Source organism: Megascapheus bottae, chromosome 23 (assembly GCF_031878675.1).
Source record: "Megascapheus bottae isolate mThoBot1 chromosome 23, mThoBot2.hap1, whole genome shotgun sequence".
Taxonomy (NCBI): domain Eukaryota; kingdom Metazoa; phylum Chordata; class Mammalia; order Rodentia; family Geomyidae; genus Megascapheus; species Megascapheus bottae.
In genome coordinates this window covers 19,759,989-19,786,885 of record NC_143531.1, presented here as the reverse complement: position 1 = coordinate 19,786,885, position 26,897 = coordinate 19,759,989, and the positions used below count along the sequence as shown (strand labels likewise).

Genomic DNA, 26,897 nt, shown 5'->3' with positions numbered 1-26,897 from the left:
TCATTATGCATCTTTTGCTTGTATTGTCCCACTGTGTTCACTCTCCAGCCCTGTGCAGTTGGCTGGACTGTTACAGATGAACAATTTTGGTTTCCAAAGGTCAAATGAGTTGCCACGGGTCTGGCAGTGCATAATTGAATAAGCAGACCTAAAAAGTGAAGCCATTAAACACAGATTCAAAACATTTTGAACTCATTTAATTCATCATTTTAGTTTACAGATGAGAAAACTCGAGCTCAGGAAGGTGAAATGATCTCATTCAGCAAAGTGAGAGATGAGACAAACCCTACAGTTCCTGACTTACAGATTCTGGGCTCCACAGCTATTTAGAGTTTCTGCAGAACTAACACACATGCAGACTCTGGTAGGAGGAAGGTCAGCTGGACCGGGCAGCAGGTCAAGCAGTACAGATAAAACAGCATCCATCAGAGCTCCTGTGAACTGCCTTTTTCTCAAACCTGCAAAGCCTGGTTTCTATTCACAAACAATACTGTGGTGGAAGGATTGCTACTGTAAGCAAATATATCAGTATTTAATCGAGGTTGATTTAAAGGTGTTTGCATATGGTATCATATTAGACATTAAGATGAAGTCTTTCTAAATGATATCTGTGCTTTTCATGACACCCATATCCCACATTCAGTGACAGAAGTGGAAGCATATGCTTTTTCCCTTAGAGACAAATAATGCACAACCTAATTGAGCATCAAGGCTAAGCTGTGCATACATTCTTGGAAATTCTGTGTGACCTGAAATTGTATACTGGGTATAAAGAAAGAAACTACTCATCAGTGGATGAATTCTTAGAATTCAAATAGGGAAATTAAAAGTGTGTGTGCAAATGAGTAGGGGATAATTTAACTTTATGGAGTTCCAGATTTATATCACTGTCTTATAAGTATCAATAGTTAAAAGATTTTTTATTTTCTTAAATTAGAAGTTCACATTATTCCTCCCACTTCATAAAACTGCAAGTGAATTCATTCATGCAATCCAAGTTCTAAGTAGATATATCACACTTAGTTAATGTGAAATGTATATTCAGAAAGGTAATAGTCCCAGCGCTTATCAGAAAGATAAAATACTGTCTTTCCACCATTATCATTTACTTAATTATGATTAATTTAACTATGGTCTCTGTTCTCTATTTTTTCATATATTTTTAATGTAATTAATAGAAGGGTTACATTATATTTGGCAGATAGAAGGTACATTAATTCACGTACATTGATATCCTTTCTCATGTCTTGGTCCCCATTTCCCTCCCCCCATCCCCACCCCTCACCTTGTTTTGCCCCCTTCCCTATCCAATTTCAAATAACCAAATACAAATATATCCAATATATCAGATAACAAAGTAAGATACTGTAACAATATGAGATAATCAAGGGATAGAAAAAGAGATGAGAGATAACATAGTACCTTAAGGACAACAATCACTCATTATATGGCTTTGTTTCTATATCCTAGAGGTCCTTTCATTTAGCGTCATACTACATGGCCTTATGTATCTAGGTTTTGTTCTATTGTAAATCTCTGCTAAGAGAGCCCAAAGTTTCTACTGATTATGACAAATGAGGGAAACTATTGAGCCTAAGTTCCTTTGAGTCTGGCTTACTTCACTTAATATGATTTTTCCTAAGTCTTTCCATTTCCTAACAAATGGGGCAATGTCATTCTTTCTGACGGCAGCATAGAATTCCATTGTGTACAAATACCACATCTTGTTGATCCACTCATCAACTGAGGGACATCTGGGTTGGTTCCATATCTTTGCTATGGTAAATAGTGCTCCAATTAACATTGTTGTGCACCAACCACACAACAAAGGCCTCATATCTAAAATATATCATCAGCTCAAAAAATTGAATCACTCCAAAACTAATCTCCAAAGAAACAACCGTCCCATTAAAAAATGGGCCAAAGACTTAAAGAGAGTCTTTTCTGAAGAAGAAACAAAAGTGGCCTATAGACACATGAAGAAATGCTCAACATCTCTGGTCATAAAAGAAATGCAAATCAAAACAACTCTAAGATCCCACCTCACTCCAGTTAGAATGGCCAGCATCAAGAAAACTAATAACAACAGATGCTGGAGGGGATGTGGCCAGGAGGGATCACTACTACACTGTTGGTGGGAGTGCAAACTCATTCAACCACTATGGAAAGCAGTATGGCAGTTCCTCAAAAGACTAAACATAGAGCTCCCCTATGACCCAGCAATTCCACTACTGGGCATTTACCCAATTGTTCAAAAACAAGGTCAGACTAAATCCACCAGCACAACGATGTTCATTGCAGCACTATTTACCATAGCAAAGATATGTTCTCTGTTTTAATATATATATATACATTTATATTTCTATATAAGAAATGTATGTTCTAATATATGTGTATATTAAGCTGTAACAAGAATTAAATACTACTTTTGTAGTTTTATATATACATGCTTATTGATTGCAAAGTCACTTGGGAGAGAGTTATATACATTATAATTAAAAAATTCAAATCTGATTAGAAGTTTTGAGAAAAATTTCTTATAAAAGAATTAGCTAACATTTGACTTAACAAGCTCCTCATTTTTTTCCTCATAGAGAAAAAATTAGGCTGATGGTGATGTATTGTCCAACTCTGGCTCTAACCATGGAAAATCAAAGTGTTATCTCTTTTATCTTATACCTGTATATATAAATACCATGCCACTGTGCCATTTCCTAGATTTCTATGCACTTTGAATATTTTGAAAAGAACCAGACTTTCCGTTGACATTTTCCCTCAATAAAGCAAACAATACAATCAATGTCTCCTTGAGATTAGAACATCAAAAGCCTATGCTAGCTTCAAAGGGCAAAAAATCAATTGTCTCTGTCTGGAGACACAAACAAGTGAATTATCATTGAACTTTGACATAAACCCATTTTTGTCATAATATATAAACACATCATATTCAATTTATGCCTGGTTCCTAAACATATAAATGCTATTCAGGTTTATCATTTTATTTCTTAGATGGAAACAAGACAGGAAAATATTTTCCAATGTTAGTTGGAGAAATCTAGAATTGTCATGTAGAACATAATCTTATATAAAGCAATTAGTCAAAAAGTATTATACAAGGTAATTTGTTAAAAGGTAAACTTTATCACCTACTATCTGAAAACTGTAACTGTAACCCCTCTATACTTTATCTCAACAATAAAAAAGTAAACTTTAGTAATTCTTATCATAGAATAAAAGAAAAATATATAACTTGTATACTAGTTTAAATTATAGGAATCATTCGCTACACACGTTTATCAAAGAATACAATAGATGTAATAAATAAATAGATCAAATAAAAATATGTTTAAAGTTTCCAAAGTTTGAAATCATCTTTATGAGAGAGCATCAGAAATACTGCACCATTGTTGCATAGGCTTTGTCTGTTCCCATTAATGCAAAGGAACACTAGTCGTGATTATTAGCACATCACAATGAAGATGGCTTCGTTGAACTATGGTCCTTGATCTCATGTGGAATTCAGTGGATTTATAATCTATGTGAAGTACTATGAAGCGATAAGTCAGTTTCATAAATATAACAGGCTCTCCCCTGGTGTACCTTAAAGATGTTTCTAACCGACCGGGAGTTTGGCCTAGTGGTTAAAGTGCTTGCCTAGCATGCACGAAGACCCGGGTTTGATTCCTCGGTACCACATACATAGCAAAAAGCCAGAAGTGGTGCTGTGGCTCAAGTTTTAGAGCCCTAGCCTTGAGAAAATCCAGGGACAGTGCTCAGGCCCTGAGCCCAAGCTTAGGACTGGCAAAAAAAAAAAAAAAAAAAAAAAAAAAAAAAAAAAAAAAAAAAAAAGATGTTTCTAACCCACACCTCATTGCAACTTAAAAAACAATTCTGTAGTAAGCAGGACCATATCAGAATCAAAGACTGAAATTGCAATATACCCACCTATGAATTTGTACACATGCCAACATGTGCTTATAATCATCTATATGCATAGACCCAGTAATGTATAGATTATAAGCCACTGATCCTAGTAGATGAGGGTAGAAATTTTATGTCCCTATGTCTAATCAGCTAAAATGTTATGATGATCATCTTCGTGGGTGAGAGGTAATTTCACCCTCTTCTGATTAAACTTAACACGATTTAAAAATACACTTTTTGAAACCAGATGTGGTGGCTCACGCCTATAATCCTAGCTACTTAGGTGGCTAAGATCTAAGGATCATGGTTCAAAGCCCGCCAGGGCACTCAAGTCTGTGAGATTCTTATCTCCAATTAACCACCAGAAAACTGGAAGTGGCCCTATGGCTCAAGGGGTAGCGGTAGCCTTGAGCTCAAGAGCTCAGGGACAATATCCAGGCCAGAATTCAAGCACCACAATGACCACTACCACCACCACCAATAACAACAACAAATATATCTATAGTTACATTTTTATATATCCTGAGTATGATATTTATTGGTTGTGTATAATATTCATTGAGAGAATAAATCAGTCTCTTCTCTAACCATCCCTTTTTGAATTTGTCTTGTGACTGGAACATACTTTGTTCTCAGACACCTTTATTTCAGGATAAAAATGTAGATATCCCTGCCTAGATGCACATTACTTGAAGGCAGAGCCTCTATTTCTGTTTTATTCTTGTATTTCACTTCAGGCAATTGGAGCTTCTTTTAAGTAGTATAATTTTATTGAATTTAGCAATATTGAAGAGTAATAGTAACTTTCACATTACACACAATTACACCGTATTTCCTTCTTTAAAAATCTTCCTACATGAAGTAATTAATGAGTCATTAAGACTCATTGTTCATCCTTATCAAAATTCTGAAATACTGTTAGCTACCAAGAGAGGCCATGATAGATTTGTTTCTAAATGAGGACAATTTATGTACAATTAGGAGTCTCTTACATGAGCAGAAAATATTGACTTGAACAGACCACACTGTAAAACAATACTGACTATATATCTTTTGAAACAAATTAGGTCAGTTACATTGGTTTTTTTTCTCTATTTAATTACCACATTCTGCTTAAGCTAAGATGAAAATGCTGTTAACATAAACTGCTCTCACCACAAATACCATTTAATTTGTCACAAAGCTTTTATGTTATATCTAAGTATACCAGATAGTCGTGTTCTTTATCTTGGGAATCCAGCACAAAGGCAACAAACAGTATTGTAATTATTTGAGGGAATGCTTTATATCAGTCTTATTAAGCATGTAAGTCGAAAACACACCATAAGTGAAAATAACTCATTAATTCTGGCATTTATTCCTGTCTTCGTATAAACGATATTATTATTCAAGCTAACAGCCTGTGTGAGAACTGTTAATCAGATGTTGTTAGTTCAGGGTCTTAAATGAGGTATAATAAAGAAACTGACCAGCACACTATTGGTTAGGCGATGATTTCAGTTTATTCAGGACTTTCACATTTTTGTTAGGATCCAATTCATTTAGAGAACTCCAATTAATATGAAAGAGATGCTTATAGATCCTTAGATGTTCGCCAGTAAGTTATTTGAGTATGAGCTATAAACACATTGACACTTCAGAACAAAGTTGACTCTGACAATCAACTCTCCTCTCTCTCATTTATCTATATAACACCATGGTCTCAATTTTTAAAACGTTGTCCATGCATTTTTGTCACTTCTCAAATGAATAGACTAAAATAATACTAATCAAATGAAATGAAAAAAATTTATAAAAACTAGATTAGTATCTGAGGTTATATGCCTCTCTGTTAACGATGAAAAGTAAATAGGCTACACTTAAGCCAGCATTTACCAAATAGATACATTTACCAAATAAAAAAGTGAAAATAAAAGTGAATCATTAGGGATGCAGGTTGCTATGAAAACTGAAACAGAAAACACAAAAGGGAGGAAGAGAGGAAACGAGGGAAGGGAGAAAGTGGAAGAATAGAAATCTTATCAGCTATCCTCTTATCAGGAGTAGGATAAGCCATCACCCAAAACCCTTAAAAGCATAAAGGCTATAAACCAAAGCCATCTTGTCCTCTCTCAGTGTTCCTGACTCTAAACAGAGACACCAGCCACCAACATACTCCCAAATTCACGTGCACAAGCCATATTTCTTAGAGTCCTCCTTGTGAAATCTCTCATTTTCCATATTTCTATCCTACTGTGCGCAATCATTAATTCTTGACTGACAAATGAGTTTCTCAAAGGGGTCAGGAATAGTAGAGAAAAAATAGAGGGAGGAAATTCTTATTTCTAGCCAGTAGGATCATTTTGGTCTGTTTGGAAGGTGACTTTTTTTCTAACTTCATGATGAGTAAATTTATTTTTACTAAAATTCAAATTTTACTAAACTCAATTTTCAGCACTCTACATCTGTGTCCATAGCTATATGTACTTATTAGTGTATTCCTTGAGTTAATAGAGAAATTCAAAACTTTATTGCTAACTTGGGTTTTAACAATTTTCTAGTAGAGTTCCTTCATTATATAAGAAAAGATCTTAAAAGATATGCAAATGGTCATACCAACAGTGACCCAGCAGGTCAGGAAGACCCAACATTTTCACTCCTAGGCTAGGGGATATTGTTCTATATTATGCAGCAATTTCTAGGTCTCATGGCTCTGGGTTTATATTAGGATTTGTAAGAACCTTTATTATCCACAGGAGAAATATCTGTTAATGGTTGATTTTTGTCTCATAATTAGATTTCGTGTTAAAATAGTAACATAGGTAGTAGGCTTTCATGAAGGGTGAGCAACAAGCTTAAGTGTGCAGCATTTATAATTTATATTAGCTATTTTAGATGCAGGTGAAAAGGGCACACACATGCTGGGTCTCTTTGCATTGTGAAACAGTGAAGGTTCCTAGTTCAATCCAGAATTCAACTCAAAAAGACCCAAAGGAAGGTACGTATTGAGGACGTGGTTGGGGAGTTGCTTTACAGGCTACCAGTAAACCCCGCGTGTCTGTGCAAGCTTCTGGACTTCCTCTCTGTGGACTGTGGGTTTCTAATCTATAGCATCAGGAGATTGCTCTGTTTTCTGTTGATGGATTAGGTCCTTTGATGGGTGCATGTGCATGTGTCTTTTTTACCAGTCCTGGGCTTGAGCTCAGGGCCTGAGCACTGTCCTTGGACTTTCTCAAGGCTAGAGCTCTACCACTTGAGCCTCAGGACCACTTCTGGCATTTTTCTATGTATGTGGTACTAAGGAATCGAACCCGGGTATTTGTGCATGCTAGGCAAGCACTTTAACCACTAGGCCAAACTCCCGGTCCCATGTGTTTTTCCCTAGGAGGGAAGCTCCATTTTCCCATTAAGTCTGGCAAAGTAACGCGGGACATTCTTTTTTTTTTTTTTTTTTTGCCAGTCCTGGGCTTGAGCTCAGGGCCTGAGCACTGTCCTTGGACTTTCTCAAGGCTAGAGCTCTACCACTTGAGCCTCAGCACCATTTCTGGTTTTTTTTTTTCTCTATGTATGTGGTATGGAGGAATCGAACCCGGGTCTTCGTGCATGCTAGGCAAGCACTCAACCACTAGGCCAAACTCCCGGCCCCACGCGGGACATTCTTATAGTCGCCTACAGTTGGCCTATAAAGACCAAAGGAAATGAGGATGGGGCAAGTACATGTTCTTAGGACAGATTACTCCAAGAAGGAGACACAGAGCAAGTAAGGATATGCTTCATTGTATTAGGGACATAGGAAGCCACTGTGACATAGAAAAAGCAAAGCAAAAAACCAAAATTCTAGCGTTGCTGTCAATTGGCATCTCATTAGCTCTCATTTCTGTAAAAGTCAAAACCTTTAGCATAAATTCACTAGAGTCCCATATTTATCAAGAAGTGCAAAGCTAAAATTCCAAAAATGTAGGCATCACTCCCAAAACTCTGGGCATTGCTTGGTATGTATGCAAATTCTCAATTCTCACGAGCATATTCGGTCATAAGTTATTAGGTAATGCACAAATATGCACCATATTGGGGAGGATGTCATCACATAGAAATCAAGTAAAAGAGCATCATCTTGAATCGGAAGAGATTAGGCACAAAGACACCAGTTTATTCTAACCGAAAGAAAATGCCATGATCCTTAGTTAACGTGAAAGCCCCCATTCTTTTTGAAATGTCACTGTTCCTTTTGCCCTTTAATCCATTGTTCATTGCCTGAACTTGCTTCCAGAAGTTGAAATAATCAGGACAATTGTACAACTTGTACGACATTTGACCGGGTGAATAACATATAAAAGACCCCAAAGAAAGCAGCACTTTTTAAAAAAAAAAACCTCGGGAGGGTCAGGCTGCCCTCTCCCCAAGTCAGCAACTTATTTGTTCACCTTGCCTCACAGGAAACAAACCAGGATGTCAAGAGTTGAAAGTGCAGAATTTACACAGTCCTACCTTGCCCAGCTGGTCCTTTTTCACGAAGCCAGTGGCAGCGGCGATGTTTCCAGCTCCCTCCACTGTTTTCTGTGCTACTGTGGTCACACCTGTCACCACTGCCCCTCCGACATTTGTCACCTGTTCTTTGGTCTTCTCAGCCACTGGAACAAGCCAAGAGTGACCACAGATTGAAAGACAGTAAAAGTCAAATGCGATTCAGAGAATTCCACATCCACTCTTTGTCAGTCTCTGCATGTGTACATTCATCTCCACCACATCCACCAGAGGCAGTGGGAGGGGCTGGAGAAATAAAACTTCCAAGGTTTCGGGGCGGAAGTTTGACCTACCGATAAGAGTGCTTGCCTAGCATGCATGAAGACTTGGGCTCGATTCCTCAGTACCACATACATAGAAAAAAGCCAGAAGTGGTGCTGTGGCTCAAGTGGTAGAGCCCTAGCCTTGAGAAAGTCCAAGGACTGCTCAGGCCCTGAGCTCAAGCCCCAGGATTGGGAAAAAAAGAACTTCCAAGGTCTCTAAGGGAGCATGGTTCAGTCAGACTTTGCATCTTGCTAAGATACTCGTTATAATTACACAGCTATTAAGAGATAATTCGGATTTAATTTTCACATAGATAGAATCATGAGCCACTGGGGTTTGGTTTAATTAAGGTAAGTGTGCAGAAAGCAATGCTCGCCCACAGAAGGACAAAGTGAATGTGTCTCAGGATAACATTTATTTCTATTTCAATGTCAAATCTTTGATCTCATTCAGAAGCTCCTTTCTATCATGCCTTCTACATAACACAGCCCATATGACTTACAGGCTAAGCTTCCCCAATCCAAAAGTATCCAGAATTCAAATGTTCCAATATCTGTAAATTCTGAGTATCAAAACTTACTTTATCCAGTTCTATTTCATAATTTAGTGATAAGAACAGGTCATTTATTTTACGAGACACGATCATGGTGAATGCTTTCTGATTATAGGAATGATATGTCTTTCTAACTCATTTACCTTCTGTGATTTTTCTAATAGGATTTCACATTTTGCCCAGGTTGGTCTGGAACCTAAACCTCCATGAATAGCTGGAGGTCAAATGGCAGTTCTCAGCATGTTCTCACTTTAGTTTATGTGAAGACTGGTGACCATGTCACCCACTTTGTCCTTTACACTTCCTGTATAGCACTCAGCTTTAGTAAACATTTTACCCAGGCTGGCCTCTAACCAGAATCCTCTGCCTCTCAGCCTCTCAGATGTCTAGGAATTACAGGCAAGAGCCACCACTATCAGATAGGAAGTATGTTTGTGCTATCTCTTATTTCAACACACCCGTCCGCTGCTGCCAGTCTATGGGCTACTTTGTTAAACTCTTCATCTTTTTTGTTTTTTCTGCACACATCTCTGTTACCAATATCTTCCTTTTTATCATCACACCTGTCATTTTAAAATTATTTTTGTCACTTACTTAGTGTAACTCTTACAGAACTATGAACATAGTTCTTGGTAAAACTGGGCTAAGCAGAATAAATAATTTACTGTTATCTTAAGGGTATTTTCTCCCTGCATCATAAAAGAAATATTATATTTATTTTAGTTTATGGTCAGAGTATTTTATTAAATTCCACAGAAAGTTTTACTTCAATTCTTTGAAAAAATAGCTTTCTATGCAAGCAGAGCTATGGCTCAATTGGGAGAGCACTAGCCTTGAGCAGAAAAGATCAAGGACAGCACCCAGGCTCTGAGTTCAAGCCCCACCACCCACAACAAAGGAAAAAAAGCAAACTTTGCATTCCATTTATTTATCAGTCTCTCAAGTTTTGTCCAAACATTCAACATCCCAACTACTACATTGAAAGAATCACTGGTCAATTCGGTCATCATTCTTAGCATTAAATATATTGTTATTTGAAATATAAATATTTATCTATCTACAATATCTCATAAATAGTAAACTTTACACAAGATTCAGTATCCTGAATCAATTGTTTTCTGAATGAACCATCTCAGGCCAGGCCTCATTCTCAGTGTTCTGAAAAATACACTTGAATATAGGGAGGTAGCTCTTAGAACGTACCTGTTGTCACTCCATGAACCACGCCCTCCTTAGTTTTGGAGCCTAAAAAACAAAAAAACTCAAGATATAAGTCTCAACCTGTTCTTAGCTTTCTGTTTATCCACAAGTAATGAGATCCCCAGAGAACAACATTAATTAAAATGTAATGTTTGAAAAACCCCACTAGAATGACTCTGCCCCATTTCTGAAGGAAAGGAAAGACTTGGCAAAATTACATTAAGTGAAGCAAGCCAGACCTATGGTTTCGCTCATTTGTAGTTATTAGAATGTGCCTATAAATCTACAAGTAAATACAATAGATAGCAAATGACAAAAAATGACACTTGGACATGATAAATGAAACTGGATCCTAAACGTTCACCCAATGATACCAAAGGAGGATATTCTTAGGAGAGGATCACAAACGCTCAATAGCTACGTGCAGATAAGCATATGAAATGATGTTTATTGAAATGATCTCCAAGAAATGGAAAAGAGGTTATGTTGCTTCACTTTTTGTGATTCCCCCCCCCACCCTTTTGTCACTATTTTTGATTTCTGTCCTTTTTGTCTTGTATATTTAAGGTTATCTGACCTGGAGAGGCGAAGGGGAAGCACAGAAATTGTGGGACAAATCGGGAACTAATTCAGCAGTGACACTCACTAGACACGATGTTAGAAATGAACTAAACAACTTGTGGGGACAGGGAGCCTGGAGGGAAAACCTGGGAGAAAAATGAGGGAAGAGGTGGCACTATTTGAAAAGAAATGTACTCATTGCCTGACTTATATAACTGTAAACCCTCTGGCCCTCACCTTTACCATAAAAACAAAGAAGTCCAAAATAAACAACAAATAATAAAAACCCACTAAATTGAAAAGGCCCAGTAAGCCACACCATCAGAAGAAAATGCAGGTACCAGTGTGATCTCTCCTATCAAGGGAGGGAGGGAAGAGAAGAGGGAGGGAGAGGTTAAAGAGAAGGCAGAGGTAGGGAGGAAAGGTTGCGTTGGAAGCCAGTGGTCATTCCAGTATTACTGCTGCACTAGAGGGTGACAGTGTCACAAATAGGCTGGAAGTAAAGATTTGGAATGTTCTGCCACGAAGGAGGGACATATGATTGCGGGGACAGGAGAGGGAATGCGTTCAGCTGTGTGCCTGTCTTGAAACATCACACGGGAGCCTATTCATAGGTGCTACGTTGGTGTTTTAGGCACTGGTTAAAAATATTTTAGCTTTCACAAAGGAAAAAGGGAGCTGTTAGCCCAACATGATGGCTTTTCATCCACTTTCCCCCCATTTCTCCTAGCAAATTCCACCCGAGGGGTCACGCGGTCACACAGGAGTTGAGTGAAGACTGTGGAGGCAGAGCGGCCAAAGCTGCTGAGTGCATAGTGCAGTGGTGTTAACCAGTCAACAAACTGGAGAAGGGAAGAAGACTCAGCGCCCCTGCCCTCTCCTTCTCAGCAAAAGGCATAACGTCCCTCATCTATAATCTTTAATACAGCTGCTCTTAGTGATCTCAATCACAGTTAGTTGAGTTGCCTGATACTGCACATACAAGAATGGGTTATGAACATAATCAAAGTAGAGCTCTCTGTAAAACCATTTCACACAAACCTGACCATTATTATTAAATATGTATAAGTAGGCAATTTCATGTATTATTAAAGGGATGCTTGTTGACCATTGTTAAATAATAACTGCTAGAACATTGAATTTGTCAGTAATTCACAAAATGTTTTAAATCAAAAAGGGTTGGGAAAATAATTTCACAGTAGATTTGAGGTTTTCACCAAAAAATAAAATCCAAACAATGGAATCCTCTGAAGAAAGAATAGAACATAAAGCTCATGAATACTTCTAACAATATATGGAAAAGATGTATTAAGTCTCGTCCCATTTAACTTTTACAACATCTATTTGCAAGAATATAACAGGCCATCTCATAGATGAGGAACTTAAAAATCATAGTTAAGATATCATTCTATAGCAATAGTTATTAGCCCATAATACTTACTAATCTGTAGATGGTTACTGATCTAAAAAGATGTCGGTTACAATCCATAAATTAACATAAAATCAATTACCCTCAAAAGACTGTTCCTTAAAAACATATATGGCAGTACTGTTTAAAATGCTAATCATTAGCCAGGTACTAGTGGTTCATGCCTGTAATCCTAGCTATTTAGGAGGCTGAGATCTGAGGACCATGGTTCAAAGCCAGCCTCATCAGGAAAGCCCTTGAGAATCTTGTCTCTATATAATCACCAAAAAGCTAGAAATGGAGCTGTGGCTCAAGTGATAGAGCACTAGCCTTGAGCAAAACTCACTCAGGGACAGTGCCCATGCCCTGAATTCAAGACCTGGGACTGGAACACAACAACAAAAAGGCATCAAGAATAGTTTAAGCAGTCCTTGCCCTCTTGCTGTATTATTTGGACAAGCATGGACTTGCTTCCTTTGGGTATCTAATGCTAATGCCATGCTACGTAATTTGGGACAGTGTTACCTTGTTTTACTTTCAGTATCATGCCTTGTCCCTGTAATATGCAATGCTGCTCTGACAGTCTTCCACCCCATCACATTCTCCATTTCAGTTGACACATTTATCCTCCATCAGCTGTGCTGATGGTCTAGGTTCTCTTGACCATAGTCGTGACCACATCTCCATAGTCAACTACATCTATAAAGGAATTTGTGTTTGATTCAGATTTGAATTCCAGCATTTTTTGTTTCATTTCTTCACCACGTTTTCATCTTTGTTGTTGAATGTCCTCTTCCTATTATGCACTTCTGTAACATGTTGTGTGGGCCTACTACAAGGTGATGAAGATGCCCCAGAGTTCCAGGAGTCACTGTCTGTATGAACAGAAGCAAGTGACAAATCTGCGACAAATGCTGAAGCGAGTGTGAGCATTTGGTCACTGATTAGAAGAGGCTTTTTTTTATTTATGTCATGATTTGTAAGGTTGGGGAACTATCAGTAAAGCTTATACCTTATGCAGTTCTCTCAATCTGTGTACCACTATCACAGATATTTACATTGTGTTGCTCAGTGACTAGCATTTTGTTTTTTATACTGTCTGCATACAGTGGAATTGTATATAGCAAAGAACAGCCTATGCTTAAAAATCATTTCCAATTTCTACTCTTTATCCCTGCTTCTTGTACTCATATAGTCTAAAAAATAACTCTTGAAAAAAAGTAGATAATTGCTGGTCTGTGTTCTTTCTTTTCTACCTCACTAGTACCTGAAAACTTGAACTTTGGTTATATCATGGAACCAAAGAAAGTGAGCCTATTGAGAAAGGACAATGCCTGGGAGCTGGCCTAGGCCACAGTCTTGTTTCTTGTGACTGGACCAAGGTACAGAGTGAAGAAAGTCACGTGCAGCACCTAGGAGCTGTGAGAACTCAGCTATGCAGGCTGAGCTGAGGCCTGCTGGGCCTTGTAGATTAGATACCAATCAGCTTGCACTAGAGTGACATTGCAAGAGTTTTGAAGATCATTACTTATTTATAAAATAATATTATATATAGTTGGGAAATATGGCATGATATTAAAAATCATGCTCTTCTGCTTTGCCATATGAATCTCAATTTATAATTTGTGTTATGTGAAGGAGATTTTTGCCTATTAAACTGAAGTATGTTCATTGAAATTTTTCATATGTAAGTATCACAAAGGAAAATGCACGTGCCAAATGAATTAATTCAGTTAGTGAAGAGGTAAATCCAAAAATGTGCTATCATTAAGGCATGAGATATCTTTCCCCATGTGGTTTCTGTGAATCTTCTTTGACCACAAGTGAAATTACAAATTATTTTTTGATCACTACTTATCGTTAAACTAATTATCAAAATTAGCTTTTGTAATGAGGCTGAATATATAAGAAACCATATTGACAAAGAAATTACTCTATTGGAGATTTATCTGATAATAACTATTATTGTGATATGTTCAGGCATGCTCTGTTATTCATAGGTTTTGTATTGCAGTGACGTCTTACAAAAATTGTGCAAGGCAGCTGCATCTCTGTTATTCATATTTTTACAAATTAAGAAAACTATACTCAGAGGTGGTACATCACATCTTAAACCAAAGGTAAGAAGTGGTGTAATATGTACTTAAATGTAGGTTTATATGACATCATGTTCTTTCTACTTTACTTTCACCTATAAGTCAATGCCAGCCCTCCATTTGTTTTGATGAATCAAGTTCTACTGAAACAGAGGTACACGAGTAATTGTTTCTTTTGTTTTAACATTTTTCATCTCTTTCCTTAACAAAAGGTTTACAGGTACTTTGATTCTACATACTACTGTCTTTACATGGTTATTTTTTCATCTTAAACCTATGTTTCCAGCTTTTAATAGGACTTCAGAATAATCCTGTACATAATCCTGTATATTATATGCTAAATATCATAGTAGAACATTGAAAATTACTTTTAAAATATTAGGAATGTGAACAAATTATAACTTTCTATAATTGTCTCAAAGCAAATAGCATTATTAATCTTTAAAATTCATTTATCTGCTCACACTTCAGTTAAAAAGAACCTAAACCAGTGTTCCAGATTGTAAAAAATAACCTTATGATCTGGAAAAAATGTATTAAATTCATATTTAACAATTTCTAGACTCTTCTAAAAATAGCAGAATGAATATTAGTATCTTAAAAATTCTTTAAAGTCATCAAAACCTTAGGTATCTGAAGTAAAAGAAAGAAAAATAGTTTCAAACCTGCCACTGGGGAACTTGGAAAACTAAGGACAAGGAGAAAAACAATGAAAACCCACAGGCCACTGGCTCTGAATTCTGAATCCTATCTACAAATACATAATTCATTCCCAGTACACACACACACACACACACACACACACACACACGCAAATACCTTTCTGTGAACTCATCAAATCATTCTTGTAACCTTCAGTATTTCCTAAAACTATGTTTTGAGGTAGAGAACCAGTGACTTAACTGCAGAATGGAGGGAAGATCCAGTCAACATAAAAAGAACTCCGTGAAGAATGAGGAAAAAGTAATCTGTTGTAAACTTTGATGAAAGGCATTCCTGAAAACCCCAGCCTGGGTGTAAAATCTCCCCTGTTGTTCTATGCTGGGGACAGCACAGCTTTCACTCCAGACCCTGCAGTGCAGCATCTTTGCCAGCCAGCCAAAGTGCTCACACCCTCCAGACTGCTCACTCTGTGACCCCTGCTGCTACAGCTGCCTCCTGAGAAGATGGAAGAACTCGAGGAGCAGAGGAGAAAGAGGGGAGGGAGCTGTGTGTGTGCTTATGTGTACATGTGCACATTTGTGCATAGCTATGCTGATTGATGATCTTATGTACTCATGTGGATCCATTCCTTCCCCCAAAGAAACAGTCCCTGAGTAATACAGCTCAAGAAACAGAGTCAAGAGGATTGGTAAGCACTTAGGAAAAAAAAGGATGGTCGGTGTCCATTCCTCTATCATTTGTCAGGTGTGTCATTTGATAAATGAAAAATATATTAGACATTTCTGAGACATCCCATATCAGCCTGCAGTTTGTTGAGCAACTTAGTCACGTGATCACATGGAGGCGGAGCTTCCTCAGACTCTTTGGTCCTTCCCACTTTAGGATGATCTGTGTTCCATCCTGCCTCACCATAGTCAAATCTCACTCCAAAAGCAATAGAATGAACGAATAGCACCCGTGATGATCAAAGAAGCCCAAATGCCATGAACTCGTTCCACACATAGCACGACCTACTGAGTTGAAACGATTTAAAGAGAATCACAATGACTCAAAAAGTAATACTCTTGATTATTTTAAATATATTTTGAGTTTTAGAAGCCATACCCTGAAATATAGGCACTTATATCTAGAAACATTCAATAAATAAATAAAAAATAAAAAAATCTGAAAAAATACAGAAAAAGGATTAATTCTATTTTCTCTTTTACTATTTGCCAAAGTATACACATTCACATTCACATTCACCCACCTACGAATACACACAATTCGGTCCATCCTGAGGACAAGGGCTGACAGAAAAAAAAATTGGATAAAACAAGACACACCAGTGTTTAGAGCACCCATCATTCCAGCCCATCAACCTGGAATAAAATACCCAAATTTACCTACCTACATAGAGAACCCCCTCTTTTGTCTTTCCTGCAGCTTCTGCCACACCCTGTTTGGTTTTCTCGGCAGCAGCCACGACTCCCTCCTTGGCCTTTGAAAGTCCTTTCATGAATACATCCATGGTGAATGATGTGTTTTACACCACACTGGAGAAGACAGAATACACTGTGAGGATATTTACAGAGAGCAAGATCAGAACTCCCCAGGTGGTTGTGGGTTTTTTTTTTTTTTTTGAGCATGACACTTTTAAGGGTAGTCTCATTTCAACCATTGGACATTGCTTTTTTATTTTCAAGCTTTTGGCATTAAAATTTAACATCTTCCATTGACTTTCGTTGGTGAAACCTAGAAAATCTAGCTGTCTATTCAGGGAGTGGGATGAATCATCTGAGAGCTGTTCTCACTGCATTTCACAAGTGGATTGCGTGGACACAAGAGCCCTCTTTTTTTTTTTTAACTTTCCAGGGCCCGAGGTGATCACATAAGTTAAGAAGTGCGCTTCTGAGAAACACCACCACAGGTAGCTTAGGTGAATGGCAGCCTTTAAAAGAATCTCAGAAGGGAGCCATGAAGGGCTGATGGAGAAGAAAAGGGGAAACCTACCCCTTCTCCACCTGGCTGCCAGAAGGCCCCAGGGTGCTTTTTCTATCTCAATTGACCATCCGCCCCACATTCAGTTATCTACACAGAGCAGACATCAGTCCACACCCGCAGTCAATCTTTAGACCTGAGCTGCCAGCCAGTGAGGGGGGGCGGGTTGGGGCGTTCTCCTCAGGGGAACCCTCTGGAACCCTCTACCTGACCCCCAAAACAAGCACTTGTTTACCCCGTCCCACCTGTTGACTTGCCTTCTGTCTGTCTGTCTCTCCCTCCCTCTGTGCTTCCATTTGCTTGTTTGCAAAGGCAGCAATCCTGGCTGAGCGGACAACCCAGGAGGTTTGGGGTGAGGAAAGGGGCTCCCTTCCATCCCAGTCCTGGAAGTTGGATGTTTACACCCAACCCCAAATAGGAAGCATTCTGTTCTGGGGGGCTGCCTGCCTTTGGGGGAAGCGTGGGAATGTTGGAGGCAGGAGGCCAAGGCAGGTAACGTCCGCCCCTGACTCTGAGCAACCCAAGGTTCCCGCGGAGGACAGCCTGAACGCCCGGGCTCTAGCCAAAGCCCCAGCCCAGAGGCGCAGGGCGGCTCCTCGCCTCATTACCTTCCCCACGCTGGCGCTGTTTAAATCTACAGGTACTTACCTGGGTCCCTCCGCTTTTCCAGCACTCCGATTCCTCCTCCTCCTCCTCCTCCGCCTCTAGTTGCTGGGGTTTGATTTTTATTTCAATGTGAGCAATTCCCAGATAGGATTGGGAAGGGGAGAGGGAGGACGAGGAGCGCGCAGGAAGGGCGGAGGCGCACGGGAGAGGAGGCTGCTCCCCCCGCCCCCACCCCGGGGAGGAGGCAGCTGTCAGCACAACCCAGAGCTGGGGGCGTCCAATCGCCCCCCCCCCCGACCCGGCACGGGAGGATCCCACACAAGGATGGGGGGGGGAGGTGAAAAGGCGGGGCGGGGTCCCGGGGCCACTCCAAGGCCAGCACGCACCTGTCACTCGGCGTCGCCTCGCTGGGTCGCGCGCCCCCCTCTCCCCCGGCCCTTCTGGCGGTGGTGGCGGTCCTCTCCCTCCTCCTCCCCTCCTCGCTCGCCGCCCCCACTGCTGATTTGTCAGCGCCTCTCCCCGCCCCTCTCCCTGCGCTCCGCGCCTCTTGCGCCTCGCTCCTTCTCCACCGCGCGGGCGGCGGTGGGGGGGAGGCGAGGGCCCCCTCCAATCCCACCCCGCCTTCTGCTCCCGGGTGCAAGATGGGGGTCCCGAGGCTCCTGGGGACGATCTGGGGGGTCCTGCCTCTCGCCTGATCCCCACGCCCCCTCCCTCCATGCCTTTGTGGGTTACCCGTGAGGACTCCCGATCAGAGTCCCGCAGAGATGGGGGGTGACGGAAAGAGGGACCCCTGAAGGCAGATCCTGTCTAGGGGCGGTTGGGGAAGGGCGCCGGCTCGTGACCGCTGGGACGGGGGCACCCTGTCACTGCGGTCCCTAGATGGGCTCAGTGGATTGGCCGGACAGCGCGCGGAGGGGGCCTTTTGTTCCCACGTCCTCCGGCTGGGATGCTTTGCTTTCCGTCTTGCGTGGGGCCGCGAGGGTCTTGCGGGTGAAGAGGAGCCCGCTGAGGCTGAGGGAGAGTTACAGGTCCCGGAGGCGGGAGGAGGCGCAGCGGGACCTCTCCACGTCCCAGCATCACCATCTTCCTTTCCACCAATCAGACGCTGCCAGACGCAGAGGGCCGCCCCCCTCCCCCTCCCCCCTCCCGCTCCATCTGTGGATCAAGGAATAAATATTCCCCAGCCGTCGAAAACAAGCGGTCACAGGCGTCGCCGGCTCGGAGAAGGAAGTCATTTTCCACTCTGCAGGGCAAGGATTAGCAACCAAGCCCCGCGCGCGGTTTCCCCCAGAGCAGCCTGAGCCCTCGCTCACCCAGCCCAGGGGCTCACCGCGTGGCTTGGGGACCCTCTGGGGCGGGTGATTCCCCCCCCCACCCTCTCCCCTCCTCACCGCGCCGACGCGCAGGCGGGCGCACGCGGGGAGGGTGCACGCGTGGTGTTGCATGGGTTAACACAGATCTAGGGGTTCAGAGCCGAGTGGGAAACAGCTGTCCCCGTCCCCGCCGGAGGGAGGCCAGCGCCGCCTCCAGCCCCAGCCTGAGCCTTCTCCCTGCGCTTCGAACCAGCGCTGGCACGGGCAGGGAAACAAGTGTGTGTGCTCTATTCTTCTTTTTCCCCTTCCCCCCGCTCCCCACCTTTATTTTTTTAAAAAAGTTCTTTGATCCTGGTACTCATTTGGAGTTCAGAGATGAGAGTCCCGTGCAGGTTAAATCTACAAAACAGCCTTTTTTTTTTTTTTTTTTTGGAAAGCAGGAGGGGACAAGAGGCAGGTGATTGTATTTATGTAAAATATATACAGATGATCGTGGTCCGTGTGTTAAAGAGAAAAACAAAGGGAGGCCTGGATTGTGTGGACCTCGCCAGGTCCCCTCTGCCTTTCTGAAATGCGGGGTGGGGGTGGGGGTCCAGTCCGGGAGAAGGTTCTCTGTCTGGTTTTGGGAACTTGTACAGGCCATGCTGTTCTTCTTCCCTTGATTTAACTTCTGGGGAGTAGGAAGTGTTAGCCAGGGTCCAGGAGAAGCTAAGATCTGACAGGTTTGAAGCCAGCCCAGAAGGAAAAAGTTACCCAGACGCTTAGGCTTCCGTTGACCTAGGAAAGTAGGCGGTGCAGCTGGGGCTGAAAAAGCCATGGGACCGCACCCAGGCTCTGAGTTCAAGTCTCCTTATGAGTAAGAAAGGAAAATAGGGAAGTGAAACATGATGATCCCCTTTTGGGGGGCTAGTCCTGGGCTTGAACTCAAGGCCTGAGCACTGTCCTTGGACTTCCTCAAGGCCTAGTGCTCTACCACTGAAGCCACAGCACCACTTCTGGCTTTTTCTACATTTATGTGGTACCTAGTAATCCTTCCCTGGTCTTCATGCATGCTTGACGAGCACTTTGTCACGAGGCCAAACTCCCTGCCAATGATCCTCAGTTCCGCTCCACCAACATTCTAAAGACATAGAATAAAGGAATGTCATGTGTATATCATCCAACTTCCATACGTTTACAATACATCCTTTTGTCTTAGCTATCTGTCCACCTGCTGTATCACTGCTAAATTCTCCTGTAGTTCTAAGTAAACTCTAAGCTTTACATGTACCTTTTTATCTGCAACAATTGCAGCACACAATCATAAACGACACGAATTACTAAAGTAACTGTGGTCACTGGGTTATGTTTTAAATTGGTTTGTGTTTTGTATAGTGATGGGCTCAGATTTTAACTGTCCCACATTTTAAAGACAAAGAAAATTTCATCACTTCCTGTTATGCTTCCTGCATATTCTAAAAGTTCTGAAGGGTGGGATCATATAATGCAGCCATTGCAATCATCTGAATGACTCCTGCCATCCAGTATAATATTTCCGGGTTTCATTCAGGCTGTTGCATGAATCCATAGCTTGTTTCTTTTTATTGCTTTTTATTGTTCTTTTTTTTTTACTGCCAATAATACATGCTTCCCACTGTGACGCATCATGTCTGCAGAGCTGGAGAGACTATGATGACCATTATTTAATATATCATTTCATAGGACATGTTTATAGTTTCACAGAGGCATCCTCAAAACCTGGTGCTTTACCCTTAAGGTGAGTAAAACGAGAACTATTTCAGGATTATCAACAGACTAGTGAGAAAATGGTCCCAGGATGCTTTTGATTCTCATAACACAGCCCAATCCCACATTTTTCTATTTTGCAGAGGACCAATATACCATACCATTTAATCATGACAAGTGGGTAAGTTAAATTTTATGGAACTTTTAAAGCTGGGGAGAATCTGGGGCAACACAGGTGGTAGTGGAGGGCTGTCTGGACTTGGGTCCTAAATGCATAACTGGGATTATTTAATAAACCCAGCTTCAGAAGATACAACCTTGGCTTGCCTTGGAAGTTGCTTCTTTGAGGACACACAGTCTGGGAGCGATATAGCCTGACAAAAAGTAAGGTAAGAGCTAGCTGTGTTGGAAATAACCTTTGGATTTGAATGTGACAATGGGAATCCAACATGTCTTTTCTTCCAGAGCACTCACTGATTGCCTTTTCCATTTTAGTTCTGCATGATAGGAGGGAGATAATATCTCTCCATCTACTCAAAGCAGAAAAAAAGTTCTGAAATACTGTGTCCTTCTGAATGATAATAGATATGATTTATTCTTTTCACTCTTCAGAGTTACAGAAACATTCCAGGAAGTATTAATTATAGACAATATCAACAGTGGCATGTTTTACTTATTTGTTTTACTTATTTGTTTCGTTTTGTGGTGTTTTAACTATAGACTCAGTGGGGCTTACTACTTGAGGGCAAAGAAGAGAATAAAGTTTCTCTCTGTCTCTCTGTCTCTGTCTCTCTGTCTCTCTGTCTCTCTCTCTCTCTCTCTCTGTCTCTGTCTCTCTCTCTCTCTCTCTCTCTCTCTCTCTCTCTCTCTCTCTCTCTCTCTCTCTCTCTTTGACAGCATAGTATTAAATAATTCCCTAGCCTCTCTGTAATTTTTAAATGAATTGAATGGCCCATAGATCATAAGAAAGATGAATAATAACATAGTCCCATTCATTACTGTTCTGCACAATTGTTAATAACTGTCACATGCACCCTGGGCTTCTCTTTGAGAAATGAAATATATTTCTAGGGCTAAGGTGGCAATTTAAATACTGATTAATACTGAAGGAAATGCATGCTTTGCCTAGATTTCCTTTGTTTTCCCCATGAAACAGGAAAACTTTTAGGCACGGCCCATGCTAAGCATGTGCTACATCAAAGATGGCAGAATGAAATGATGTGAAAATATAGAAGAGAGAGTGTTTTGGATCCTGCCTAGGACCCTCTGGCTTCTAGTCCACATCTAGAGAGCACACAGGGGTAAGGTTAATGTTCTTTAGGCCAGTCGCTGCTCTATCTGCACCTAGTGGTCATCACTGGAATGGATGACAGAGTTTAGCTACTGAGATCTTGATCATCTGTCTGATACAGGAGGGAAAGCCTCGTGTGTACTTTCAAGGTAACACAAAACTTGATTTTTGAATGGGCCTGAACTTAAGAGAGCAATGAAAAAGAGCAGTAAAGAGGTAGTCTCATGTCTAAAGATGACTTTGTATTCAAATCTGCATTCTTAAGAGGGTAGAGTTCATTGACACATCCCAACTATCATATCAACTGACTACAGGAAATGGCTATGTTAACCATGAAAACATCAATGGTTGTGCAAATACCTCTGTGGATTTTGTACACCTCAGATTATGAAGACACCTGAAGTTCTAAGATAAAAGATGTTCAAGTCAGAGAGAAGAGTCAGGACCAGAAAGCTGAAATGAATTTAAAATCAAAAGGGCAAAGCTGATTGATGAGCCCAGAGAATGCCCTGCGCTCTGGTGATCATGGTGGACTTCTGAAAATAGATTCACAGATACAACTAACACGAGAGACTTAGAATCCACTACTCACGAGGAAAGACTCAGAACAAGTGCCTCACTTTTCCAGTCTCTCTCATTATGAAAATCATAATTTCCTTGACCTGTAGGATGTCATAAAGAATAAATAATAGAGTTCTTAACACCAAAGCCAGGCACAGTGAATTCCTCAGTTCAGTAATTACAATTATTTTCACCATTGTTATCTAGACCCATGTTTTGAGATGCCCTAGAAAATACCTTTTTCCACTGGAGTAGCTTGCAACCTTATTCTGCAACTTCATGGCCCATCAGCAACACAGCTGCATTGTCAGGTACTCCCAGGGCCACCTTTTCTCTTGGCCATTGTTTTCCAAGTCTTAGAAGAACTACCTGCTTCCTACATTTACAAATGTGTGTGTCCTCTGGTAAGTCCTTACGTAGTTCTTCAAAATGATTGAACCAATTTCCGTATTAACTTCTCCCTGTTGAAAACCTACAATTGTTCCATACTCCTAAGGCCTTACTAATATATATATATATACACAAATATATCTATACACATCTATCTATCTATATAGATATCTACATATGTAGATACCTATATATGTGTATTTTATGCTTAATTCACTGACCAGTAGGAATAACAAATTATAATTTTTACTATCTGTATTTGTTTTTTAATGGCCACTCTTACAGTAGTCTCATAGTTCACATATAATATTATATGAAGTAGGACTTTATTAAGAATCCCAATTAAGGGGCCGGGAGTTTGGCCTAGTGGTAGAGTGCTTGTCCTTCATTGAACTCTCATTTCTCCCAGCATACTATAAAACTGCACCTTTTTTTCATTTTCCTGGAAGTGCATCCACCTGGTCCTGCTTTTCTTTTTTCTTTTATTTTTTTTTGTGGGTCACGGGGTTGTATTCCTCTTGGGCACTGTCCCTGAGCTCTTCAGCTCAAGGTTACCACTCTACCCTTGAGCCAAGCTCCACTTTCCATTTTCTAGAGGTTAATTGGAGATAAAAGTCTCAGGTCCTTTTGTGCCCAGGCTGGCTTTGAACCTTGATCCTCAGATCTCAGCCTCCTGAGTAGCTAGGATTACAGGCATGAACCACCCTCTTTTCTAATGCTGTTCTTTCACCTCTCTTTTGTGAGGGTTTATTATTTACTCTTTTTGTGCTTTGGCAATATCTTAAATTCAATCCCAGCTCCTGCTTGTGGGACTTTTGCCCATATTGGGTTATCTTGTTGTTTGGTTACTGTCTCAGTTTCCATGCATTGTCACGACACTGCTTCAATTTTGTTTCTTCGGAGTCCACTGCTACTTTTAGAAATGAGTAAGTGTGCATGTTGAAAAGAATGTCAAAATAATACAGCTACACTCAACAATTTAAGGATGAGTCACATAGAAGATGATTAATAACAAAAATTAAAATTTTAAATCCAGCTATTCAGAAATCATCAAGTGCGATTCGCTGCCAATCCGAGTGGTAAACACCAGCTATGTGAAAAGTCCACTCCAGGCATTCAAAGCCTGCTGATACACTGCATGAGAACAACTGTGCCTTGGTCCCATGACTCATGTTGTGAATAAAGACTGGCTGTAAGATTCTTGCATTCAAAATGAGTAAGGAGAACGAATAGACAGGCAACCATATTAGCTTACTATTTAGAGAAGAACTTAAAGTGGAAGGGGATCTTACAAGTTATTAAATTAGGTCAATGGGAACCAAACTGGGCAATGCATTAGAAAACTGGGATGTATGATTATTCTTCTGACGTAGGATGAGGAAGCACTTTTAAAATGTGTGACCAGATTTATTTATTTTAGTCAGTCATGGGTCTTGACCTTGGGTCCTGGGTGCTAAGCCAGAACGTTTTTTCTCAAGGCTAGCATTCTACCACATTTGAGTCACACTGCTACTTCCTGGTTTATGAGGGTTAATTGGCAATAAGAGACTCACAGATTTTCCTGCTCTGGCTGGCTTTGAACTACCACCCTCAGATCTTAGCCTCCTGAGAAGTTAGGATGGCAGGCAGGGACTATCAGTGCCTGGCTATTTGACCAGACTTTTGTTTGAAAAACACTCTAATGTTTCCATTACACATTTAGGAAAGATTAAAAGCTAGGGTCAAGGTAAACAAATGCAGTAGGCCTTTAGTATTTGTGAGCATGTGGTCCAAAGGGGACGGCTGTTGAGGAAAATTCACAAATGCTCAGCAAGCAGAGATTAAAAACACAAGCGATAATAACTCAGGACTTGAGTGAGGGCACAAGAGCTTCATTATATCAACTGAGCTGCAGAATTCATGAGAGTTGTTGGTTGTTGTTTGTTTTTGTTGCTGTTGCTTGACTGTGTCTGATCAAAACTGCATATGAAAGAAGAAAAAGATGTGAATAAGTTACACTTCATATGGCATATTATATGTATCTTAAAAGAAATTATGACAGGTACAGACAATGGGAATGTAAAATGTAAGAAATGTAAAAATGAAAAATGGATTTGAGAACAGTAGAGGTATAAGGTATCTTTTTAAAGAATAGCTGAGGTACGAGAAGTGAGGGCGGAAACATCAAAATGACTTGCTGATTTTTGGTGTGAAGCTTTTCTAAAACACATTGGGTCATATTTTTAACCTCGTGGGCTTTTTATTTGAAGTGAAAAATAGATGAGACAAATCTATTTTGCCACTGGAAATGTAACCTGAGCTAATTTGAACAACACATGCTATTTATACAATATCTGTGGAACACATTCTCCTGTTTAAAAAACCTATTTTGCAGTCTTTAGACTTAGCTCTTCATTGCTTTCTTTAAAAATCTTTCTTGATTTATCAAGCTGGCCTGAACATTCACAGCCGCTGTTTCTACTCTTCTACTGCTGCACCTGTGCCATTTTGTACAACAAATTCTGTATATATGCTCTCTATATGTGTAATAGTTGAATTTATACTCTTTCAATTTGCAAACACGATTGCTATATGCACAGTGCTAGTATCAAATTAGTTAAAGAGATATGCATACCATATTTTAAAAAAGAGAGATCAAGCTAGGAACACACATAAGAAGACTCTCTCAGTGAAAGGAAATGGCTATTTCCCATGGAATGGCCGAAGAAGGCCCCTTCACAAGTGATTCTTCAGTAGGAAGCAGCCCAGAGAGACTGAGGGAAGATGAGTAAGTAAGGAGAAATAACCCCTTTCGACAGGAGTACCACTATTAGTGTATTAATCTACTTTCTGTCTCTATGACCCAGTATCTGAGGCAGAATACTTCATAAATATAAATTTTATTTTACTCACAGTTCTGGAGTGTCCAGAGCAGTCCATCTGTGAATGTTTGCCTTTGCTAAGGGCCCACAGATATGTCACAAGGTAACAGAGGGAGCTAGGAGTGTGTGTGTGTGTGTGTGTGTGTGTGTGTGTGTGTGTGTTCGCTCACACACATGCAGGCATGGGAGAGGTTCTGTGGAGAGGTGGGGAAGGGCCAGTCTTTCTCTCTAAAGGAGCTAAGATATTATAAAGACCAGCACTGATGCCTTCTGAGGACACTCCCCCCGGACCCCTCAACACACACTTGCAGACCAATGACCTCCTACAGTAAGGTCCTACTTTTTCAAGGTTCCAATGCCTCTAAACATCATACTTCCAAAACAGAACTGTGGAAGGCAGACCACATCTGCACCACTGCAACCAGGAGAGAGAATTTTCTGGTCCATTTCTCATGGAGAATTTATCTTTGGGATAATGCATTTGGAGATGGTCTGGAATGAGGAGTAGCAAAGAATTTCAGACAGTGTCAATTTAGAAAGCTGTAAGATAAGTGCATTTGGATGGAAGGATGAAGTCGAGTAGGGCACAGATGCTAGGAAAAGAGCCTTGAGAGGGAAGTGTAGGAGGAGGGGGGCCATGGGAAAGGAGATGAAATGGATTTCTAGGTAGACAGCAGGTCCATGCCGGAGTGGAATTTTGCATTCAGACTTGAGTATTTCATTAAACATAGAGTGTGATACAGGAACATGCACTGTGAAAACATCCTCAACTTTTAATCTGATCTGGTTTTTATGAGAAACATTTAAAGGTGAAAAAAATCTACTTATGAATAACACATTTCTCCTCCCCCGCCCCTCCCAGGCTATGTGAAATGTTTGGGTTAGATTTTTCTAAAATGTTCTATATTGGTAGTTCTCAGTGGGCTGTGGGGTTAGAGGAGAAGAAATGGTTGAGAATTTGATCTTCTAACTCTCTCCCCAGGTAACACTGAAATTCT

The 26,897-nt window shown here is 40.6% G+C and overlaps 1 protein-coding gene across 3 annotated transcripts in view; it reads right to left on the bottom strand.

Annotated features, from left to right (window-relative positions):
• Snca (synuclein alpha) overlaps positions 1-18,234 on the bottom strand; it is a 54,693-nt gene extending 36,459 nt beyond the window's left edge. Inside the window, exons 1-5 of one of the 3 annotated variants that reach the window (XM_090356803.1) lie at positions 18,145-18,219; positions 17,801-17,863; positions 16,562-16,707; positions 10,448-10,489; positions 8,392-8,534 (exon numbers count right to left, since the gene is read on the bottom strand). In XM_090356803.1, coding sequence (XP_090212929.1) covers positions 8,392-8,534; positions 10,448-10,489; positions 16,562-16,682 — 306 coding nt within the window. In that variant the 5' untranslated portion in view covers positions 16,683-16,707; positions 17,801-17,863; positions 18,145-18,219. Of the gene's footprint in view, positions 1-8,391; positions 8,535-10,447; positions 10,490-16,561; positions 16,708-17,800; positions 17,943-18,144 lie in introns of those variants that run through there. The other 2 variants (XM_090356801.1, XM_090356802.1) reach the window with 2 other exon arrangements.
• Between the last annotated feature and the right edge of the window lie 8,663 nt (positions 18,235-26,897).